At 47.9% G+C, this 19,839-nt stretch overlaps 2 protein-coding genes across 2 annotated transcripts; one reads left to right on the top strand and one right to left on the bottom strand.

Annotated features, from left to right (window-relative positions):
• The first annotated feature begins 3,887 nt into the window (after positions 1-3,887).
• LOC125548621 lies at positions 3,888-5,283 on the top strand. Its single transcript, XM_048712187.1, has 2 exons — positions 3,888-4,852; positions 4,973-5,283. The coding sequence occupies exon 1, from the start codon at positions 4,017-4,019 to the stop codon at positions 4,836-4,838; it is 822 nt and encodes a 273-aa protein (XP_048568144.1). The 5' UTR covers positions 3,888-4,016; the 3' UTR covers positions 4,839-4,852; positions 4,973-5,283.
• Positions 5,284-17,047: 11,764 nt separating this feature from the next.
• LOC125544775 (RING-H2 finger protein ATL74-like) lies at positions 17,048-18,248 on the bottom strand. Its single transcript, XM_048708527.1, has one exon. The coding sequence runs from the start codon at positions 18,015-18,017 to the stop codon at positions 17,286-17,288; it is 732 nt and encodes a 243-aa protein (XP_048564484.1). The 5' UTR covers positions 18,018-18,248; the 3' UTR covers positions 17,048-17,285.
• Positions 18,249-19,839: the final 1,591 nt, after the last annotated feature.

Raw genomic sequence — 19,839 nt, 5'->3', positions numbered from 1 at the left:
TCGTCCAGCGTAATAATAATTTTAGATGGGAGTTAGTGGTGGTGTATGGCCCAGTAGACCATGATCGGTCAATTGATTTCCTCCGCGAGATTTATGCTAAGGCCACGGCTTCCCCCTGGCCTATTGTCATCGGTGGGGATTTCAATCTTCTGCAGGCTGCGATAGACAAGAGTAATGGTATCATTACAGACCACAGGTTGGTAGATACCTTCAATGAGTGGGTAGCTGACCTTGATCTCATTGAGCTGCCTAGGCTGGGAGCTCGTTTTACGTGGTGTAATAATCAGGATGACCCGCTTAGATGCGTGTTGGACCGTGTCTTCGTCTCCACTGACTGGGAGGCCAAATTCGCGGGATGCTCATTAGTGGCGGAACCAAGGCTGGGCTCCGACCATTGTCCACTTATTCTTAACTCTGGAGAAGCCCCCCACCGCGCCACCAAGCGCTTCTTCTTTGAGAAGCAATGGTTACTTCAGCCGGGCTTTGTGCAGCGGGTCTCTTCGATTTGGTTAGCGGCTAGGGATCGCCCCCCTCACCTGTATGGCCCTTTATGCGATACTATGGACATTTGGCAACATTGCGTGCGCTTGAGTCGTCGCCACCTTCGTGGCTGGGGCGCGAACGTGGGTAGCCAGATGAAAGCAAGAAAAGAGGCCCTGATGAGTGAAGTGGCTGCCTTGGACACCAAGGCAGATTTGAGCGACCTATCGCACGAGGAGTGGGCGAGAAGGTATGCAGTGGAGGACGAAATGATATTTATCTGGACCTGTGAGGAGATTTACTGGAAACAGAGAGGTCGGGAAAATTGGGTGCTCAAGGGGGACGCGAGTACCCAATTTTTTCATGCGGTGGCAAATGGGCGACGCCGGAGATGTATGATCCGTGTTCTCCGTGATGGAGATAATGTTATCACCGATGATGGCGCCCTTCAATCACATATTTATGCGTTTTACCGGGAACTTCTGGGATCTTTGGGGGTGGGATCAGCATCTCTGCACGACTCAATCTGGGATAATGAGCGATTGGTCTTTGCATATGATAATTCCATCCTCACTAAGCCTTTCACGCTTGAGGAGATAACAGCTAACCTAAACCAGATGAGGGTGAACACGGCGCCCGGGCCTGATGGCTTCCCGGTCATCTTCTATAAGCGGTTTTGGAACATAGTGGGACCACAATTCGCCCACCTTGTGAATGAATTCACCAGTGGCCGAATAGACATTAAACGCCTAAATTATGGGGTGTTGGCTTTGATTCCGAAGATGCCGGGTGCAGACCAAATTAGACACTTCCGCCCCCTCACGCTCATTAATGTCAGCTTTAGGCTGATTGCTAAGGGATTTGCCTCTCGCATTGCTCCGGTGGCAGACAAGATTATTGATAATCTTCAATCCGCATTTATTAAAGGTCAAAGCATCCTGGACGATGTAGCGGTGCTCCATGAGGTGCTTCATGAGATAAAGAATACAAAGGAAGAGGTGTTCATTCTCAAGCTTGACTTTGAGAAAGCCTATGACCGGGTCCGGTGGGACTTCATTGAGGAGGTGCTACACAAGAAAAACTTTGATCCGCAATGGGTGAGCTGGATGCGACAAATTGTGAGGGGTGGGCAAACTGCTATTAACATTAATGGCTCGTTTGGCCCATACTTCCGCAACGGAAGGGGACTGCGGCAGGGTGACCCGATCTCTCCCCTTCTGTTCAATATTGTGGCAGACGCGCTGGCTTCGATTTTGGACAGCGCCAAAGATGCCGGTCACATCTCGGGTGTTGCTGAAAGGGTGGTACTAGGTGGGCTGTGCCACCTTCAATATGCTGACGACAGCCTTATCCTCATCAAGAACAATGAAGAGGCGATTGCTAACCTCAAGTTTTTGCTCATGTGCTTTGAGGCCATGTCAGGTCTTAAGATAAACTTTGATAAGAGTGAGGCCTTTGTCACGGGAGGTGACTTGGAGTCCCAGCTTAGAGCAGCCCATATGATGAATTGTGAGTTGGGATCTATACCCTTCAAATATTTGGGCATGCCCATTTCGGATCGAGCTTTATCCATGGCTGATTTTGAGCCAATGGTGGACAAGGCGGCTAAACGAGTGGAACCGTGGCAGGGTAAGCTACTAGCCTCGGGAGGCCGGCTAGTGCTTATTAATGACTGCCTAACAAACATTCCTATGTTTGTCATGGGCTTTTATCTTTTGCATGACGGGACCCATGAGAAACTGGACAAGATTCGGTCCAGATTCTTTTGGGCTAAGGAAAATGGGAAACAAAGGTACCATATGGTCAAATGGGATGCGATTGCATCTCCAAAAGAGGTGGGTGGTTTAGGTATTATCAACTCCAGAGTTATGAATTGGTGCCTTATGACGAAGTGGGCCTGGAAAATTTTGACGAGACAAGGTGGGCTATGGCTCTCCATATTCAAGGCTAAATATCTTGAGGATGATGGAGTGACCTTTCGACCTCGGGTCCGACGATCGCAGTTTGCAAATGATGTTCGCAAGGTTCAACCTTTGCTGCGGCTTGGGATGAAATTTGTGGTGCATAATGGACAATTGACGCTATTTTGGAAAGATGTTTGGAGGGGTGAGCGATCGCTTGACATGTCATACCCCAATATTTTTGCGATCGCGGGCCAGCAGGAAGCGCGTGTTGCGGATATATGGGTGAACGGGCGCTTCCGGCCATCTTTTAGGAGACCCCTTGGGCCTAGCGACATCCAGGATTGGGAGGACCTTTGGGAGGCCATGGCCTCGGTGCGGCTTTCTGCTGAGCGCGACGATGTCCATTGGCGATTAGAGCCATCTAGAGCCTTTTCGACCGGCTCTCTGTATAAGGAAATCTTCAAAGCCCCCCCAGTTTATGATCTGCGATCGCTTTGGAAAGCAAGAATGCCAGCAAAAATTAAAATCTTTTTATGGCAGCTGGCTCGAAACCGGATTCCTAGCGGTGACCAGATTCAAAAAAGACACGGCCCGGGAGATGGCTTGTGTGTTTGGTGCGGAGAAGAAGAATCTAGCAGCCACATTATCTTCCGATGCATTGTGGCTCGGATGGTGTGGAGCTCCCTTCGAGAGGCGACTGGATGCTCGTGGAACCCGAGTGGTTTCGCTGAACTATATGGGCTCATCATGGCTAGCAATGCCCAGGATCATAAGCTAGCTTGGCTTGGCGTTGGGGCGCTTGCTTGGTCTATCTAGACTACGCGGAACAAAGCTACCATTGAGGGAATTTTCTTTAGACACCCGGCTGATGTTGTGTATAAATTGGTCATCCTTTTGCAACTCTGGAAGGGGTTGGCGAGACAACGGGACTGACCCGGAGTGGAGCGCCTCATCGCCCGCTTGAAGGCCAAGTGTGCTGAGCTCCGGCGTGCCGGATAGAGGGCTGCAACGGCCGGCGTGCCGCCCTCCTCCGACCCCCTGACTGCTCCTGGAGCGGTCTTCTTCTTTCCTACCGCCCGCGACCGGCGCTGCGTCGCTGTACTAGGCTGTTGTGCCTTGTAACCCTGCTTTTTTGGCTGTGTTTGTCTTTGTACTTTGCCGAATATTTGTACTCTAAGGACCTCATTCGTAAGGCCGGGCAAGCGCCTCCTCTCTAAAAAAAGGAATACGCACAGGCTATGGCTTGCCAATGCACACCATCTGCCCAGCTTCGGTCAATCGGCCTCTCGTCTGGTCTCTTCGTTTAGTCTTCGTCCTGTCACAGCCTCTCGGGCCGTTCGCGAAACGCCACGGACGTTTTCCCCACCATCATGCGCTCGCCGACCGTTGGGCGCCACACCTCTGGTGACCCCGCTGCTCAGCCACGCGGTGCCTTCCCGAGCCGCGTATCCCCGATAAATACCTCGATTCGTTCAAATCAATGGGCAAACCAACCCCCTCTGCGCCTCTCACTCTTTCCCTCCCCTTTCGGCAAAAACCCCAACGCCGAGCAGAGCCGCCCCCCTTCCCCACCCAACCAGGCCCCGTCCCGTACCCAACCCCAGCGAAAACCCTAGCCGGCGCCGCCCTCCCATGTCTCTCGGCAGGCCCAGCCGCGGCAATGCCGCCGCAGGCGGCGGTGGCGGCGATGATCGAGCCGCTGCGCCGCTCGGCAACATCTGGCCCCGGAGCTTCGCGCTGCGCGACCGGCGGGGCCAATCCAGCGGCGGCGGCGGCGGTCCGGCGCTGCCCGGCGCCCTCGTCCTCGGGGGCTTCCCGCGGCACGACCTCCCCGCCCCACCCGACGGGCCCGACCTCAACGCCGTCGTCGCGCCGCCGGTGAGCCAAGTTGCCCCAGCCCCAGCTCGTCCTTCCCAGGCCTGTGTACAAAAACTCCGAGCTCGTGTCCATACCCTGGAGACTGCATTTTCTGACGCGGATAGGATTTTAAGGGATATTCAAGGTGAAATACAACAGATGAGGGAGGAGGGGCATGAGAAAGACAGGCAAATCCGATCTATCGTTGAAGATTCAGAGAAGGAACGTCAGACAAGGCACATTAGAATCAAGCAATTCGACCATGATAAAGAGCTGATGCGTGGCACCCTTCAGGGATACAAAGAAAAACTTAAGAAGTCTTCTGATGCATTTCTGGAGTATAAGAAGATGTGTGAAGGAAGTGGCGTGTCATCTTCGGGTGTTGTGGCTGATGAGCAAAATCGTATTCTTATGATGCGGCAGAAGTACGCAGAGGACATTAATGCGCTTCAGAGAGATGTGTGTTTGAGCTTTGCAGCATGTGCTAAAGAGATTACAATGCTGGCAACATGGACTGCATACCTCAACAATGAACTTCAAAGGCTGAAAGATTATATACAAATTCCAGATCTCAACAATGGGGGCCCTCAACTGTGAATTCTACATTGGAGGTATTTCCTAACCTCCCCAAACAGCTCATGTTTATACCCTCAATCAGTCTTTGTCTGTTGTTTATGTGTTTGAGTTGAGCTCTGGTCTTAGATGTGCTGATTTTTGCTCTTTTTTAGCAGACTACAAGGGTGATGCAGGTGGACATTGAAGCTTTTGTCATGAAGGATGGGAACTGAAGATGAGGAGGATCGCATATATTTTGGTGTTGCTTACATAACCAAGATGCCGCAACATGGTGCCTTAAGTATTATTAGTTCTGTAGTCTGTAGCCTGTACCCGCATACCGTGCTATGAAACAGTGATCGTTACATCGCAAGACTTTGTTTGATGTAAAGCCTATTAGCAAAGACTCAAAATGTAGCCTCACCTGTTCCTTGTCTCCAATAATGTTAATTATTCCATCTATAAGAAGGCTTTGTTTTGACTGCCATATCCAAAGTTTCTTTATTTTTGCCGTTTAACATTATCGCCAGTTGAATTTTCTAAACACACTGCTGTTTCACTCCAACCATTAACTGATATATAATATGAGACTGCGAGTCAAGATTCTTTTCAATTTAGTTTTGGACTTCTAGTTGTTGAAATATATTGCCCGCCTTCCTCCATCAGTCCGGACTTTTGGATGAGTTGGCTGGAGCATGAATTCAATATGGTATCCGAGCCAAGAGCTCTTGAATTCAATATGCTCTTTTGGCTTACTCCGTGTAAGATTGATCTGTAATACTTTCGAGGAATAAGTGGTATGATGATGATGGCACGTGCTCATATTATTTTGACTGTTGAGTGGGCCTGTGTCTGAAGTCTGTAGAGTAACAAGATGTTTAGCTTCCAGAACCTGTGAATGTTAGGCTTGAAATTTATTTACCATTCGCAGCTGATTGGTCATTGTGCAATATCTATTGTTTATTGAGGTGCTGACAAGTTATTTATTTGACCAGAGATGATTTTGGACTGAACGGAGGCTTTGACAAATTTTCGTCATTTGAATGGGTATATCTGATGTAGATTACTCCAGTCCTCCCAAGAAAAGATTGAAGCACAGCAGTTCAAATGGGAATGATCGTTATGAAGGGAAACAAGAAACACTAAGAGACTTCTCCTTTTCTTTTGATATTTGTGAGCAAGTTACACTGGCTTGTGGAGTGGTAGATGTTTTTCTCATAACTTCACACAGTTAGTTGATTGTGTTTATTTTTGTTCTTAAAAGGCTGAGCAAGTTCGATCTTCAAATGATGTTTGGATTTGAGGAAAATGATATGAGTACACTTACATAAAAAGTGGACCCTGACTCTTTAGATGGTAGCAGTGATCCGCAAAGAGGTCTTTCAGCATGGTCACATATTCCTAGAGATAATGAAGTAAGGAACAAGCACAGGATGGTTTGCACTTTGAAGCCTACTCGTTTGACAAGGCAGGGGATAGTGAAGAACAGAAGGAGTCTGATTTTAAATATTAGTGTTGTATACTGGATGTGCTTTTTTAAAATGCACATCCTACAAACTTAAAAAGGTACTCATGAAAGGCTAATACTGTATCTGTATCACTCCCGAATGTGCTTTAAAAAAATGCAAGGAACACAAGCATGCACCACCTGAAATCTTCTCTCTCACCTGAAATCTTTTCTAAACACTTAGGCAAAAACATACACTGCAATCCTGCATCACCCAGGTTGTCAACAACCTCCTTTAATGGCAAACATGGGCAAGAAATGATCACCCTGCAAAACAGTGTGTTGGATTAAAATATTAGTCTGCAGATGTTTGCTATGGTATGCAAATCTTTCTGTCATTTTTTATTGCTGAGCTGTACATACTAATGTGTTTGGTTGGGCTAATTTTGACTGTTTTCAGCTTACAATCTCATCTCATAGCATTACAGTGTTTTATTTGTTTGTTCATTTACACTGATCAAACGGTATATACCTAGCTTCTTTCTTCTGGTATCCTCTCATCACTTTGATGTGATTCTACTTGGATGATTCTTGCGGTGAATGGGAATTTTGGATGGATATTGGTGCAGGTAGTGAGGCCTACGACCATGCCATCATGTTTTGTCAGGTTTACAGGATACCGAGAACTCAAGTGACCAGAATGTCCTGTATTAGAAGTCGTTTCACCATACACATAATGGAACTCTAAAAAAAATCAACAGCTCGGCTTTCTGTTCATCAAATGTAAGGTTACACGGCCTATGAGAGCCCTGATTGACACCTGTCTTAAGGAAAAAAAGGGTAATATTAATAGTTATAAAACCACTTCACAGAATCAACAAATTGTTCAGTACCACAGAAAATATCAAAACATCACATGAGTTGGAAAACAGCATCGATGTGTCACTAGGATGTGGCATCAGGCCCCACATATAAGCCTCACACTTGATATTTTCCAATTTACACAATTTTGTGATTTTACAAGCTTTTTTTTACGTAAACTGGTGCATAAATTATAAGTTATAGTTCAGGAATTAAGACCAGTGTTTATTGAATGAGACATGTCATATTCAAGGTCTATTTATGAAGTTTAAGATATGATTTATCATTCTAGTCCCAAACAATGAAAACTAGCAAGCAGAGATATCCATAATCTACAGTACCTATCCAACAGATGCAACTAAATGCTGAGTTGGTGCAAAACAAAAGCAACATAAGTAATGCCGCATGGTACAGTTCTTATTTAGCGTACTAAGACAATATTTACAGCTTCTCTCTCTGATAAGGTAATTGACTTAGCATCTTGATTAGCAGCCACATGGGGGAGGGGAATCACAATTATAATACATTAATACTAAAATCAATATATAAATCATTATCTGAATCAGTAAGCCAGCCAAATGGAAGCATATATAAGTCTGGCAAGGTTTTCCTTGTAATCTGGTGGCCCTGATCTTATTTGCAGCATTGAAGGGCACTGTGCAATATGCAAACTAATAAGTTTTTATTTACTAGAGAATATCAAATAAAAACTAAATACAGAAATAAGGAGTATGTAATGGATATATGGAGAATATCTGTTTTGATTTACCTTAACATGGTAAAATGTGAACTAACATCTTTCCAGTTGTTCCAATCATCTCTTGTTATCTTATACCTCCTCCGTCCCAAAATAAGTGTCGCTGAGTTGTACTAAATCAGCGACACTTATTTTTGGGAAGGAGGGAGTACATATGAACATGCTCACTGATGTTTTTAGCTAATTGTGCAGTGACTTCAGTAGTTCAGTTCCTAGTGAGAAGGAGAGTCTATTTGGCGGTCAAGCTCTCCCAGGAGCTGCAATTGAGCAACCAGACTTGTGTAACTAACTGTAGGATGTCAAGTTATTTAGCTGCGAAATAGTAATTACTTCTTCCCGGCTATACTCAGTATAGAAGATACAATCAACCTTCACTGCAAGAATGGTACATATGAAACAATCTCTTCAAACTCAAGTTATGGCAACACTTAAGAAATGTCCGCTATTCCCAAGTTGGGAGCTCTCTACCTATCATATTATCATGAGGATCATGTAACTAAAGTAAACTGCAGACTTTTTTTGGCAAAAAGGCCTAAGGCCAGATATTATCATGAGAATCACATGACCTTACAAACACACCCAAATTTTTTATTTTTTATTTAGAAATGGGGGAGGACCCCTGACCTCTGCATCTGGACGATGTATGCGGTCATTTTATTAATTATTTACACAAGACCTTACAAAGTCATACAACAGTAAGACTAAAGCCACCGTCTGGGCAACATCTGTCGCTACTCCTATCTAGTTGATGTAGGGATGCTGATAGTCTGGGCCTAATACCAAACAGACCTCGCAACCAAACCTAACATCTAAGACCTAAGGTCCCAATCAGGACACCTGCCGGGTATGGGGCACCCACCAGTCCAGCGCACTCCTCAACCAGGACGCATGCCGTGTATGAGGCCGCCGCAGCCACCTGCCACCAATCCATCTTCAGTGTTGTACTGCTGCATCTACCTTGCCCGGTCTAGCTGTCGTCGACGCCGTCACAACGCCAGACAACGCCACCATCCTGCGCTCGTCCATCATCACACGCCCACCGGCGAGACCCCGCTGCTCCATGCCGCTGAGACCCGCCGTTGTCGACGTGCCAGATGCCACGATGCTCCTCTGACGCGAAACACCACCTGCTGCCACTGGTCCCATCCCCTTCGCATGCAGTTCGTCAAACCTGTTGGGGAATGCAGTAATTTCAAAAAAATTCCTACGCACACGCAAGATCCATCTAGGTGATGCATAGCAACGAGAGGGGAGAGTGTTGTCCACGTACCGTCATAGACCGTAAGCGGAAGCGTTATGACAACGCGGTTGATGTAGTCGTACGTCTTCACGATCCAACCGATCCTAGCACCGAAGGTACGGCACCTCCGCGATCTGCACACGTTCAGCTCGGTGACGTCCCACGAACTCTAGATCCAGCTGAGTGTCGAGGGAGAGCTTCGTCAGCACGACGGCGTGATGAAGATGATGATGAAGTTACCGACGCAGGGCTTCGCCTAAGCACTACAACGATATGACCAAGGTCGAAATCTGTGGAGGGGGGCACCGCACACGGCTAAGAGATCAACTTGTGTGTTCTAGGGTACCCCCTCCCCACGTATATAAAGGAGGGAGAGGGGAGGCCGGCCGGCCTCTCTAGGCGCGCCAGGGGGAGGAGTCCTCCTCCTAGTAGGAGTAGGACTCCCCCCTTTCCTAGTCCAACTAGGAATAGAAGGAAGAGGGAGAAGGAGAAAGGAAAGGGGGGCCGGCCCCCCCACCCAATTCGGATTGGGCTGGGGGGAGGGGCGCCCCCTCCTAGGCGGCCTTCTCTTCTCTCCCACTAAGGCCCATTAAGGCCCATATGCCCCCCGGGGGTTTCGGTAACCCCCGGTACTCCGGTAAATGCCCGAACTCACTCGGAACCATTCCGATGTCCAAATATAGCCTTCCAATATATTGATCTTTATGTTTTGACCATTCCGAGACTCTTCGTCATGTCCGTGATCATATCCGGGACTCCGAACTACCTTCGGTACATCAAAACACATAAACTCATAATACCGATCGTCACTGAACGTTAAGCGTGCAGACCCTACGGGTTCGAGAACTATGTAGACATGACCGAGACTCATCTCCGGTCAATAACCAATAGCGGAACCTGGATACTCATATTGGTTCCTACATATTCTACGAAGATCTTTATCGGTCAAACCGCATAACAACATACGTTGTTCCCTTTATCATCGGTATGTTACTTGCCCGAGATTCGATCATCGGTATCTCAATACCTAGTTCAATCTCGTTACCGGCAAATCTCTTTACTCGTTCCGTAATGCAACATCCCGTAACTAACTCATTAGTCACATTGCTTGCAAAGCTTATAGTGATGTGCATTACCGAGAGGGCCCAGAGATACCTCTCCGATAAACGGAGTGACAAATCCTAATCTCAATCTATGCCAACTCAACAAACACCATCGGAGACACCTGTAGAGCATCTTTATAGTCACTCAGTTACGTTGTGACGTTTGATAGCACACTAAGTGTTCCTCCGGTATTCGGGAGTTGCATAATCTCATAGTCATAGGAACATGTATAAGTTATGGAGAAAGCAATAGCAGTAAACTAAATGATCAAAGTGCTAAGCTAATGGATGGGTCAAGTCAATCACATCATTCTCTAATGATGTGATCCCGTTCATCAAATGACAACTCTTTTGTCCATGGCTAGGAAACTTAACCATTTTTGATTAACGAGCTAGTCAAGTGGAGGCATACTAGTGACACTCTGTTTGTCTATGTATTCACACATGTACTAAGTTTCCAATTAATACAATTTTAGCATGAATAATAAACATTTATCATGATATAAGGAAATATAAATAACAACTTTATTATTGCCTCTAGGACATATTTCCTTCAAAACTGAGCACCTAAACGCCCCAGGCGGCGTCTCCAAGAAGGATACGACACATGCAGTGCTGCCGCCGCCCAATCTAAGGAGATTTAGGGTTTTCACACGGGCATGGGGGCGGGGCGGAGGGCAGGGACCTCGATGGCGCCTACAAGTAGGAGAACGGCGACCCTGGTCGTCGCCACCGTCGGGACGAACGAGTCATCCAGAGTTTCCTCCGGTCCGATGTCACCTCTACCAGCCCCCGTGAATGCACCGAGGCCAACGACCGTGATCGTAAGCCACCAAGTGCAGCGGGAGAGAGCCTGCAACGCGGAGGAGATCCACCTGCGACTCACCGCCCACGCGGTCAAGACGTCGTCCATCCACCCCCCGCGAACGTTGCCAGCTGAGGGCGCCGTCGCCATGCCTAACGGGGCCGCCGCCGCCGCCCCCGGTCCAGGTTCCTCCATGAAGGCCCGAGTGGCAAGATTCGCCGCGAGCTACGTGATCCGACACCGCGCGGCCGACGCCATCGCCCAAGCCCGCCGTCGACCGATCTCGCCGCCGCCGGGAGCCCGCACGCTGTCGGGAGTCCCACACCCATGGATCTGGGCACCCGTGCTCCGCCGCGAGTCCGACGCCTCCGGGATCCGCCACACCGTCGGGAGGGCCGCACCCCGCGGATCAGAACGCCCGCACCGCCACGGATCCGGGAACGGGAGGAGAGACCCTCCGTCGCCGCCGTCGCACGCACGGGCTTTGCCCGACGCCGACCATCGACAGCGGCAGAGGGGGAGAAGGGCGCTGGAGGGACTAGGCAGCGGCGGCGGAGCCCTCCCGAGTCGCCCGCGGAGGAGGCGAGGCGAGAGGGACGCGAGATCTCACAAACACACCCAAATAGAGAAGTAAAATTACAATCAAAGCCTTGGGGGTGTTGAAGTCTTCTTCCTCATGCACCAACAGGCGACATGTCGTCGTGTCGTGAGCAAAGCTCAGTGCCGCCTATGGCCTCCGCCTTGGCGGAGCAAACTTTTTGAAACCGAGGAGCTTGTAGCCGATGGTCACGATCTGCGAAGCAAATGGCCAGCCTGGAGAAGAGAGCGCTGATAAGGACCTATAGAAACTTCATAGACCACGAAGGCCGGCCAAATTCGGACGGATCAACTGGAAACCTAAACCGGCCGGATCCCGGAAGACCCGTCAGAGACACAGAATCACAGCCCTCCGCCGGTGATAAAACACACCAACGGAACATGGAAGGGCGGGGAAGGCAATATTCCCACTGCCACGACATCCCTAACTAAACACGAAGACACTTTAAAGAACATGTGGAACAAATTTCCCACGCCGTTGTATGTCAAGTCTGAATTTGAGATTGAACACGCCGTCGTCTAGGGTCATGCGCGACATCGTCTTCTTCGGTGGCCTAACCAGGACGGGCCGTTGCAGAAGCTCACCGTCTCATCGGAGCCTGCATTACTGGTCAGAGTCCTGGATCAGCGACCAGCCATCTATTACCGTCCACTTTCTCTGTTCCTCAACCAAACACAAATAAGGTATAGGAGTATCTATTACCATCCCTTACTGTAAGTACGTAAACAAGTCAGAGAATCGCTCATTACAGCCCATTACCATTTCCAAATTTTGGAACCAAACACCTCATTTAGCACAGGCGACATAGTTCCACAAAATCTTACTTTGTACTATGTTCCAGTAATGCATCATTCTGAACCTTCCATGACATTCCAAAGTGTCGTAAGCCATATATTTGACTGACTGAAAACCGTTATGAAGTTCCAACGATATTGATCTTGGTATTTCAACAAAGCTTTACAGAAATTATGCGCTTGTACATGGGAACTGTATGTACTAACTGCCTGAAATATTTTAATGCATCTTTCATAAGCTTGGGTTGAATTGATTAGTCGAATAGTGTGCATGCTCATCATATCCATTTTGCTAGTTTTAAATCCAAGACAATTCTTGACCAAACAATCTGCGGAAGGGGGACTTTCCACTGTCTGCTCTTTGTTGCAGTACCGTATCATTCTGAACCTTCCAGAGCAGCGCTGCCTAATAAGTCGGCATACTGAACTTATATGGCAGTCTGTAGAATCAAAATATAATCTGTGACTGGCATAGCAATGTAGCATTATGAAGTCGGTGTGATCCTGGTTCCTGGATTCCTGGTCCTTGTGAACAAGAACCTCAATTGCACTCTCAGTTGCAACCAAGACCTGCATCCGTGCAACCCCTACATGGCACTATTTTCTAAATTTGGTTCATAGTGTCCACTTCCTTTCTCAGCAATCAGCTCCAGATCCACAAGCTCCTGCTTTGCTAAACGCATCACAAGATTCCCCAGAAGTACCAGGTTTGTAGGAATGAAAATGGAGTGGAAAGTTTCCGCTTTTCCGGAGGAAAAATGGAAACAGAGAGAAAATATGAAAACGGAAACGGAAATGGAAGTGGAATTTTTTATGCGGAAACGGAAACAAAAACGGAACGGTGTTTTCCGGTGGAACAGACGCGGAAACAGAACTTTCCGTTTCCGTGAATATGGAATTTCCGTTTCTACTATAGGCCCATGGCTGCTTTGTAGCCCAATTACTAAACAACAGACAATGACACAATGAGCAGACTGGATCATTTGAGGACCAACTTTTACTTCCACACACATTCTCAACTAGACACAATACGGAATTGTCATATACTATTACAATACTACCCTATGTTACCAACACAACCATATTATCATGTAGCCATGTTAAAAATTTCTTAAATTTCTTTGTTTTTGTGTGTATTTCTCTATGATTCAAGGGGGTTTTAAGTTCCAGTCAACACACCGTTTTGTTTTCTTGTCCGCTCTGTATTCGCTCCATGTCTGTTTCCGATAGTATTTGTTTCCGTATTCATTTGCGCTTCTGCAAAAAAATATGAAAACAAATATGGTAGCACCCAATTCCGTCCGTTTCCGCTCCGTTTTCATCCCTACAGGTTTGTGTTTTACTCGTACTGAAGATGCCTTCTTGTTCAGAGGTGGGGAAACGAACAACAAGTGTCTTGAATATTCCTGAAGATGCCTACCTGTCTAACATTATCTCCAATCCTATAATTGTGAAATCGGGCTATCGGTCAAGGGCACATGCCCCATTGCAAGGCAATGGCATCGCTGACAATGCTAGTCTTTTGGACCATTTGGAATGAAAGAAACGCGAGGATCTTCTGGCACAAGTCTACACCTTCATTCGTTGTTTTCAACACGATCAAGAACGAGGCTACGCTTTGGAAAGTCGCAGGGGCGAAACATTTGGGTAAAATCATGACGGGAGAGTAACAGTCTTGTAATAAGGGGTACAATGTAATATCACTCTAACTTTTTCTTAATTAATAGATGAGGCAAAGCTTTTGCCTCTGTTTCAAAATAAAAATAAAAATCAGGCGATCTCCCATCCATGTCAAAAAGAAAAAGAAGAGGGAGAGACATGCCGATCTTCGTCATTGTCTGGTGCTAGATATTGCCAAGCCATATTTGCTATTGCTTCGCCGTTAAGAGAGATGTATTTATGACTCACAAAAAGCAGAGTCGTCACAATCATTCAAAAGAAAACAAAAAAAAAGAGGCAAAAATACAATCCAGAACATTACCTCTCCACCCTGAACTACGGAGTCTTACATTCTGTGACTCCTTGTGGACAAGAACCTAAATTGTATTCCATCTGCAACTAAGAACTGAATCTGTGACCTACATTCTGGCAACCGCTACATGGCCCCATTTTCCACATTCGGCATACTCGATGTTTTTTTTTATCCGCTTTCAGTTTTGTCGACTATCGGAAGTACCAAGTATGCTTGCTTTTTATCGTGTAGAAAGTCGCAACGGACCACCGTTTCAGAGTTGGGGAATCAAACAGTCTAGAATATTCCTGACTACATGTTCTAATATTATCCGCAAGGCCTTTTATTGTGAAAATCGGGCGATCTCCCATCCATGTCAAAAAGAAAAGAGGAGAGACATGCCGATCTTGGTCATTGTCTGGTGCTAGATATTGCCAAGCCAAAATTGCTATTCCTTTGCCGTTAAGAATAGAGATGCATTTATCGAGTCACAAAAAGCAGAGTCGTCACAATCGCTCAAAAGGAAAGAAAAAAAGCAAAAAAATACAATCCAGAACATTATTACCCCACCCTGAACTACGGGGAGCACCATCTCTTCTCGGTAACTCGGGGTGTTGGGCTAGCTCGACAGCCACCGTGCTGCAATCTCCCTGGATATAAAGCACGCCTCCTGAAGTAAGTAAAAGCAGATCCATGACTGTTTTAGCCACCGAAACGATCGATCTGCGTCTTGCCTTGCCCTGAGTCGTAGCTGTCAGGTAGGCGGAAACCGTGGCACAGTGCGTGTCCAACGTCAAAGGCTTTTGAATTTCTCCGTTACACATTTGTTTGGCGCGCTACTACTACCATACCTTTTTCTCAGTTCGCGATGCCTGTGGCCGATCAGCCATGCTCTTGCCCGCTTCCTCGGTTGCGATTTCTCGAGCTGTTCGTCTGGAGAGAGAGAGGAAAGGGGAGGGGAAGTTTATCCACAATTCAACCACCTCTGGATAACGAAGAACCTTTTGACGGCGGAAAGGTAAGCGAGAATGAGTAAACCTAGTCATAGCGTGTATCATTTTCCTCGACGCTGTCATCCTAGGGTTGGTTTCTGGTTGACGAATCTGGCGAACCTTATCCTGCTTTATGATGTGTAGAGTTGACGAATCTGTTCCTTCTAAAACTAGTGCCACTCCATCGGTCCAGATTAATCGCATCGTCCGTTTTACATGATGGATAACAGGATAAGGTTCTCTGCTACTACCCTGATGATGCCTAAATTTTGTTTAGTCCCTATGAATCTACTATATGATCACCGGTCATTGAGTACCCAAGTAGGGTGAAGTGAACCTTCACATGTGAACCTCGCTCCAGCAAACAGATCTTCCTTTTTCAGACCTGTAAAAGATCATACCACTGTCAAAAAAAACAAAGGATCTTAAAATATCTTATTCGAACCATATGGAACTCGCGCCGAATTGCTTCGGTGGACGAGGGAGCCCACCAGTCGGCACTGCTCAACAGTTGTCGTATTTTCTTGTCGCCCGGTACGGCGGACGTAGGCGGCGACTTTCCGAGTCACCGCTGCCAACTTTTGAGTCGGAGAAGAAGCCTTTACTCGACTTTTGAGTCGGAACACCACTTCCCACTGCCTGCTTTTCTCGCTCTTCCTTCTAGCAGACGTAAAGGAGCCGAGAACCTACGCATGGGTGCAATGGAATAAGAAGTCTTTATGCCTGATAGCTACGTCGGCGTATATATGCTGGAAAGGAGGAGCGTACTTGGTTACACAATTATATTTTCTGACTGATTTCTCACGTTGAAGCTGGCTGGTGTTTGACTCCTGTGCTTATTTAACGAGGACCCCTACCAATAGCACACATGTGCGATTGCACTGCACCGGCCCACTCGTTCCCACTTACCAGAAGCACTTGACATCGCACCGAGCAAGAAGACTGGAGTGACGACGCCGGAATTATGAAATGGTTTTACCGGAATCGCCACGGCGACCGGTCCGCGTGCAGATGCGTATCTTCCACCAGTAGTGCTTGCTTACATTCGTGTTGTAACATCGCCCGCTTCCTATGTCTTTATCTACCTAAAATGACCGGGCACAACTTTTTCTGGTGTCCCTCCATGGCCGAATTGCTTTACGGGTCTTACGTGGGAGCTATATGAGTGCAATCGTGGTCATGCAATTGTACCGTGTTGCTTTCTAGCGTTTTTTTTACGGGAGAAATCGGTGCAAATGTTCAGCCCCCGCACAGTAAATTTATATAGGCTCATTTTCACAATGATTGAAAAAGTGAATAAATAGAATGCCATCCGTTTCTGAATTATGTACCTTTTTCTAAAGTGTAGAGCTAAAGACCTAAATCATCGTAACTTAATTTTCATTCAGAAGTTGCTTACCAGTTACCACACACTCCGTGTGGTTAGAATGCCATTGCGTATTCTCGTAAAAAGAAGAAAGAAAAGAACGCCATTGCCTATTATCCCTAAGCAAGCACAAGACACCGTCGTACATAGAACATGGTACCGAAACGGTTCTCACAAAATAAACCGGTAATCTCCATATAAATTTGAATTCTTTTTCCCTTCATTCAAGCATTCTTGTTGGGGTTGTCCGTTGTACCATGGCTTATGCACATGTGCACAGCTTGTCCTTCGTTCAAACGCGCAACCGGTCATAACAAAATCATCAAGGGAAGCGATATGGCCAGAGAAAACAGAGCTCTATTTATATATCCATGATCCCTTCTTTGCACAAATAGGAGAGATATGGGGTGAGCTCCAAGCACATAAACAAGCACCAGTGCCTAATTAAAACATAGGACACTTCAGGGGTGTATTTCCATATTTCACACCTCTGAATCGGCCACCCGAATGCAAGATTTGCAATCGAGCAGCGAATGGCGAGAACCCAAAAGAAAAAACAAAACGAAAAAAAAACGCTAATTGGTATCCACAGAGTGTTGCTGCTGGGGGTGCTGACTCTCCAGGTCCTCGACATGCATTTCCATCGGGTGCGCGTGGTCACCCTGCGTCAGCCTCCGCGCCAGCGGCCTCTCCCTGTTCAGCATCCTCATCAGCGACGCGCCGAGCCCACACGGCGGCGCCGAGCTCCCACTTGCAGCACACTCCTTCTCCAGGCCCTGCTTCTCCTGCACCCAGGCTGGCGCGGCCGGCGACGGTGGCGGCTCCACCAGGGCACGGCAGACCGGGCACGACGAGCTGGACGCGAGCCACGTGTCGACGCAGGGGACGTGGAACACGTGCGCGCAGGCCGGCAGCACGCGCACCGCCTCGCCCTCCTGCATGGCGCCGAGGCAGATGGTGCACTCGCTTGCGCCGCTGCCCGGCTCGCCCGTCTCCTTGTACGCCGCGGTCGGCAGCGCCGCGATGGCCGACGGGTCCAGCCCGACCTTGGCCGGCTTGGGGGCCGCCGAGCCGGCCTCCAGCGCGGCCGCGTCGGCCTCCGCTTGCCTGCGGTTCCTGCGGCGGACGCGGCAGATGTAGAGGTGCAGGAGCAGGGAGAGGCCGAGCACGGAGACGAAGGCGGCGACGGCCATGGCGATGAGCCGCACGTTGTGTGTCGGCCCCGGTTGCGGGCTCCTGCTGCCGCCGCCGAACCAGGCGGAACCGGGGTCGCTCGCCTTCCCGGACATGGACACCGACATCGACATGCTCGCTCGCGGCGCGCTCCTTGTCGTTGGTTGGTGGGTGGGGTGGCGCCTGGTAGCTCCAGTAGTAAGTGGCTAGAGTGGTAGTATTGTCCCTTGCGATGGAGCTGGTGAGAAATGATGGCGCAGTTGGCTGGGTTTTATAGGTTTCAGGCGTGGGCGGGACGGAGCGTGCGTGCGTGCCTTAGCGGTGCACCCAGGCGAGCGAGCTCGCGAGCTCGCTCCAGTGGGCGGGGCCGATTCGGATGTCCGTCGTGTCACTGTGGGGCAAAGGCGGGGCACGGTTGCGGAAAGCGGTGCAGGTATTTGAAACTCCGACGTGGCCATTCGCACCCAGCGATGGCGACGCGAATCGGGGCCGATACACCATGATCTTGTAGGTTCCTTTATTTTTAACTCTCCAGATCTCTCTGCCCCTAGCCGGGTGTTGCCTTGGGCAATTAACGGCGTGCTTAGTATAGTCTGTAGGTGGGGCGCGGATCGACGGTGGCCGCACACCACAGCCACGGTCTTGTGTGGGACAGAGATATGGAGGAGGATCTCTCGGTTACTCGGCGATGGTTCGTGACGCTCGGCAACTAACTGCGTGGTCGGCTGCCTCGGTGAGGCGTGAGTGCGTTCAGTTTGGTTTGGTTGGTGGTCAGTCCCATGCCGAGCAAGACACTGGCCACAGCAATGGCAGCGAAAGATCCTCTTTCTGCGGCTGGCGCCAGTTTGACAATCAGTTGGCACTAGGCCTCCTCCCATTTTCTTTTTGCTATGTACAGTTTGATCGATTATGACTGCACCCAGAACCTCCTGTACTGTCATGCCGACTGAAAAGCTAAACACAGTGCATACTTCGTGTTAACGGCCAGGCAGATTAATAACTGACAAGGTGTTGATGACCTATGAGTGCTTTCATGCCATTAAAAAGAAGACTCAGGGCACTAATGGCTTCTGCGCGGTCAAGTTGGATATGATGAAAACTTATGATAGAGTTAAATAGGGTTCTTGAGAGAAATGATGGTAAAGATGGGCTTTCACCCACATTGGATAGAGCTTATTATGATCGTGTGTATTCAGTAAGCTACATAGTTAGATTTAATAACATTGAGACTGATGAGTTTTTCCCCACTCGAGGTTTGAGACGGGGAGATCCCTTATCGCCTACCTGTTTTTACTTTGTTTTGAAGGCCTGTCTAGTATACTCGCTTATGAGGAGAAAGTGGGAGGTATAGAAGGAATAAAAGTATGCAGGAATGACCCGTCAATATCTCATTTATTATTTGCCGATGATCCTCTTATTCTTATGAGAGCTAATACCAGAATGTGGTGACTCTTAAAAGGGTATTGGATACATACTGCAGTAGCTCTGCACAATTGGTGAGTACTCCTAAGTTCAGTATTTTCTTCAGTCCAAATACCAGCATCTAATAAGAGAAGAAATTTGTAGAGAGTTGGTGCAATATCATGCATAATTTCTTTGTATAAGTCAATAGGTATTGCACTAGCACTAGGACCCATATCACACAAGCCATCAATGATCTCCTATTTTAACAGAAATAACAGGCATGCCTACCACATGTCTATGTTTATCTTTAGCACAAGGTTTAGCAATTCTAGCAGTTTCATCACAGAAATAAATAACATGCCTATCAATATTATCAGCCAAGAGATCCTTAACAATAGCAATATTAGGTTCAATTTTAACTTGCTCAGGAGGTGTATAGGTTCTAATATTGCTTTTACGAACCACAGTTGAAGCTTTAGCATGATCTTTTATCCTAACAGGAAAATATGGTTTCTCAACATAAGCAGTAGGAACAATAGGACCATTATAAGT

Source organism: Triticum urartu, chromosome 3 (genome assembly GCF_003073215.2).
Source record: "Triticum urartu cultivar G1812 chromosome 3, Tu2.1, whole genome shotgun sequence".
In the NCBI taxonomy this organism is placed as follows: Eukaryota; Viridiplantae; Streptophyta; class Magnoliopsida; order Poales; family Poaceae; genus Triticum; species Triticum urartu.
This window is presented reverse-complemented; position numbering and strand designations above follow the sequence as displayed.

What these genes read in the sequence shown, in the direction of transcription:
- LOC125548621 (XM_048712187.1), top strand. Translation starts at nt 4,017, where the DNA reads ATGTCTCTCGGCAGGCCCAGCCGCGGCAATGCCGCCGCAGGCGGCGGT.
- LOC125544775 (XM_048708527.1), bottom strand. Translation starts at nt 18,017, where the DNA reads ATGTCGATGTCGGTGTCCATGTCCGGGAAGGCGAGCGACCCCGGTTCC.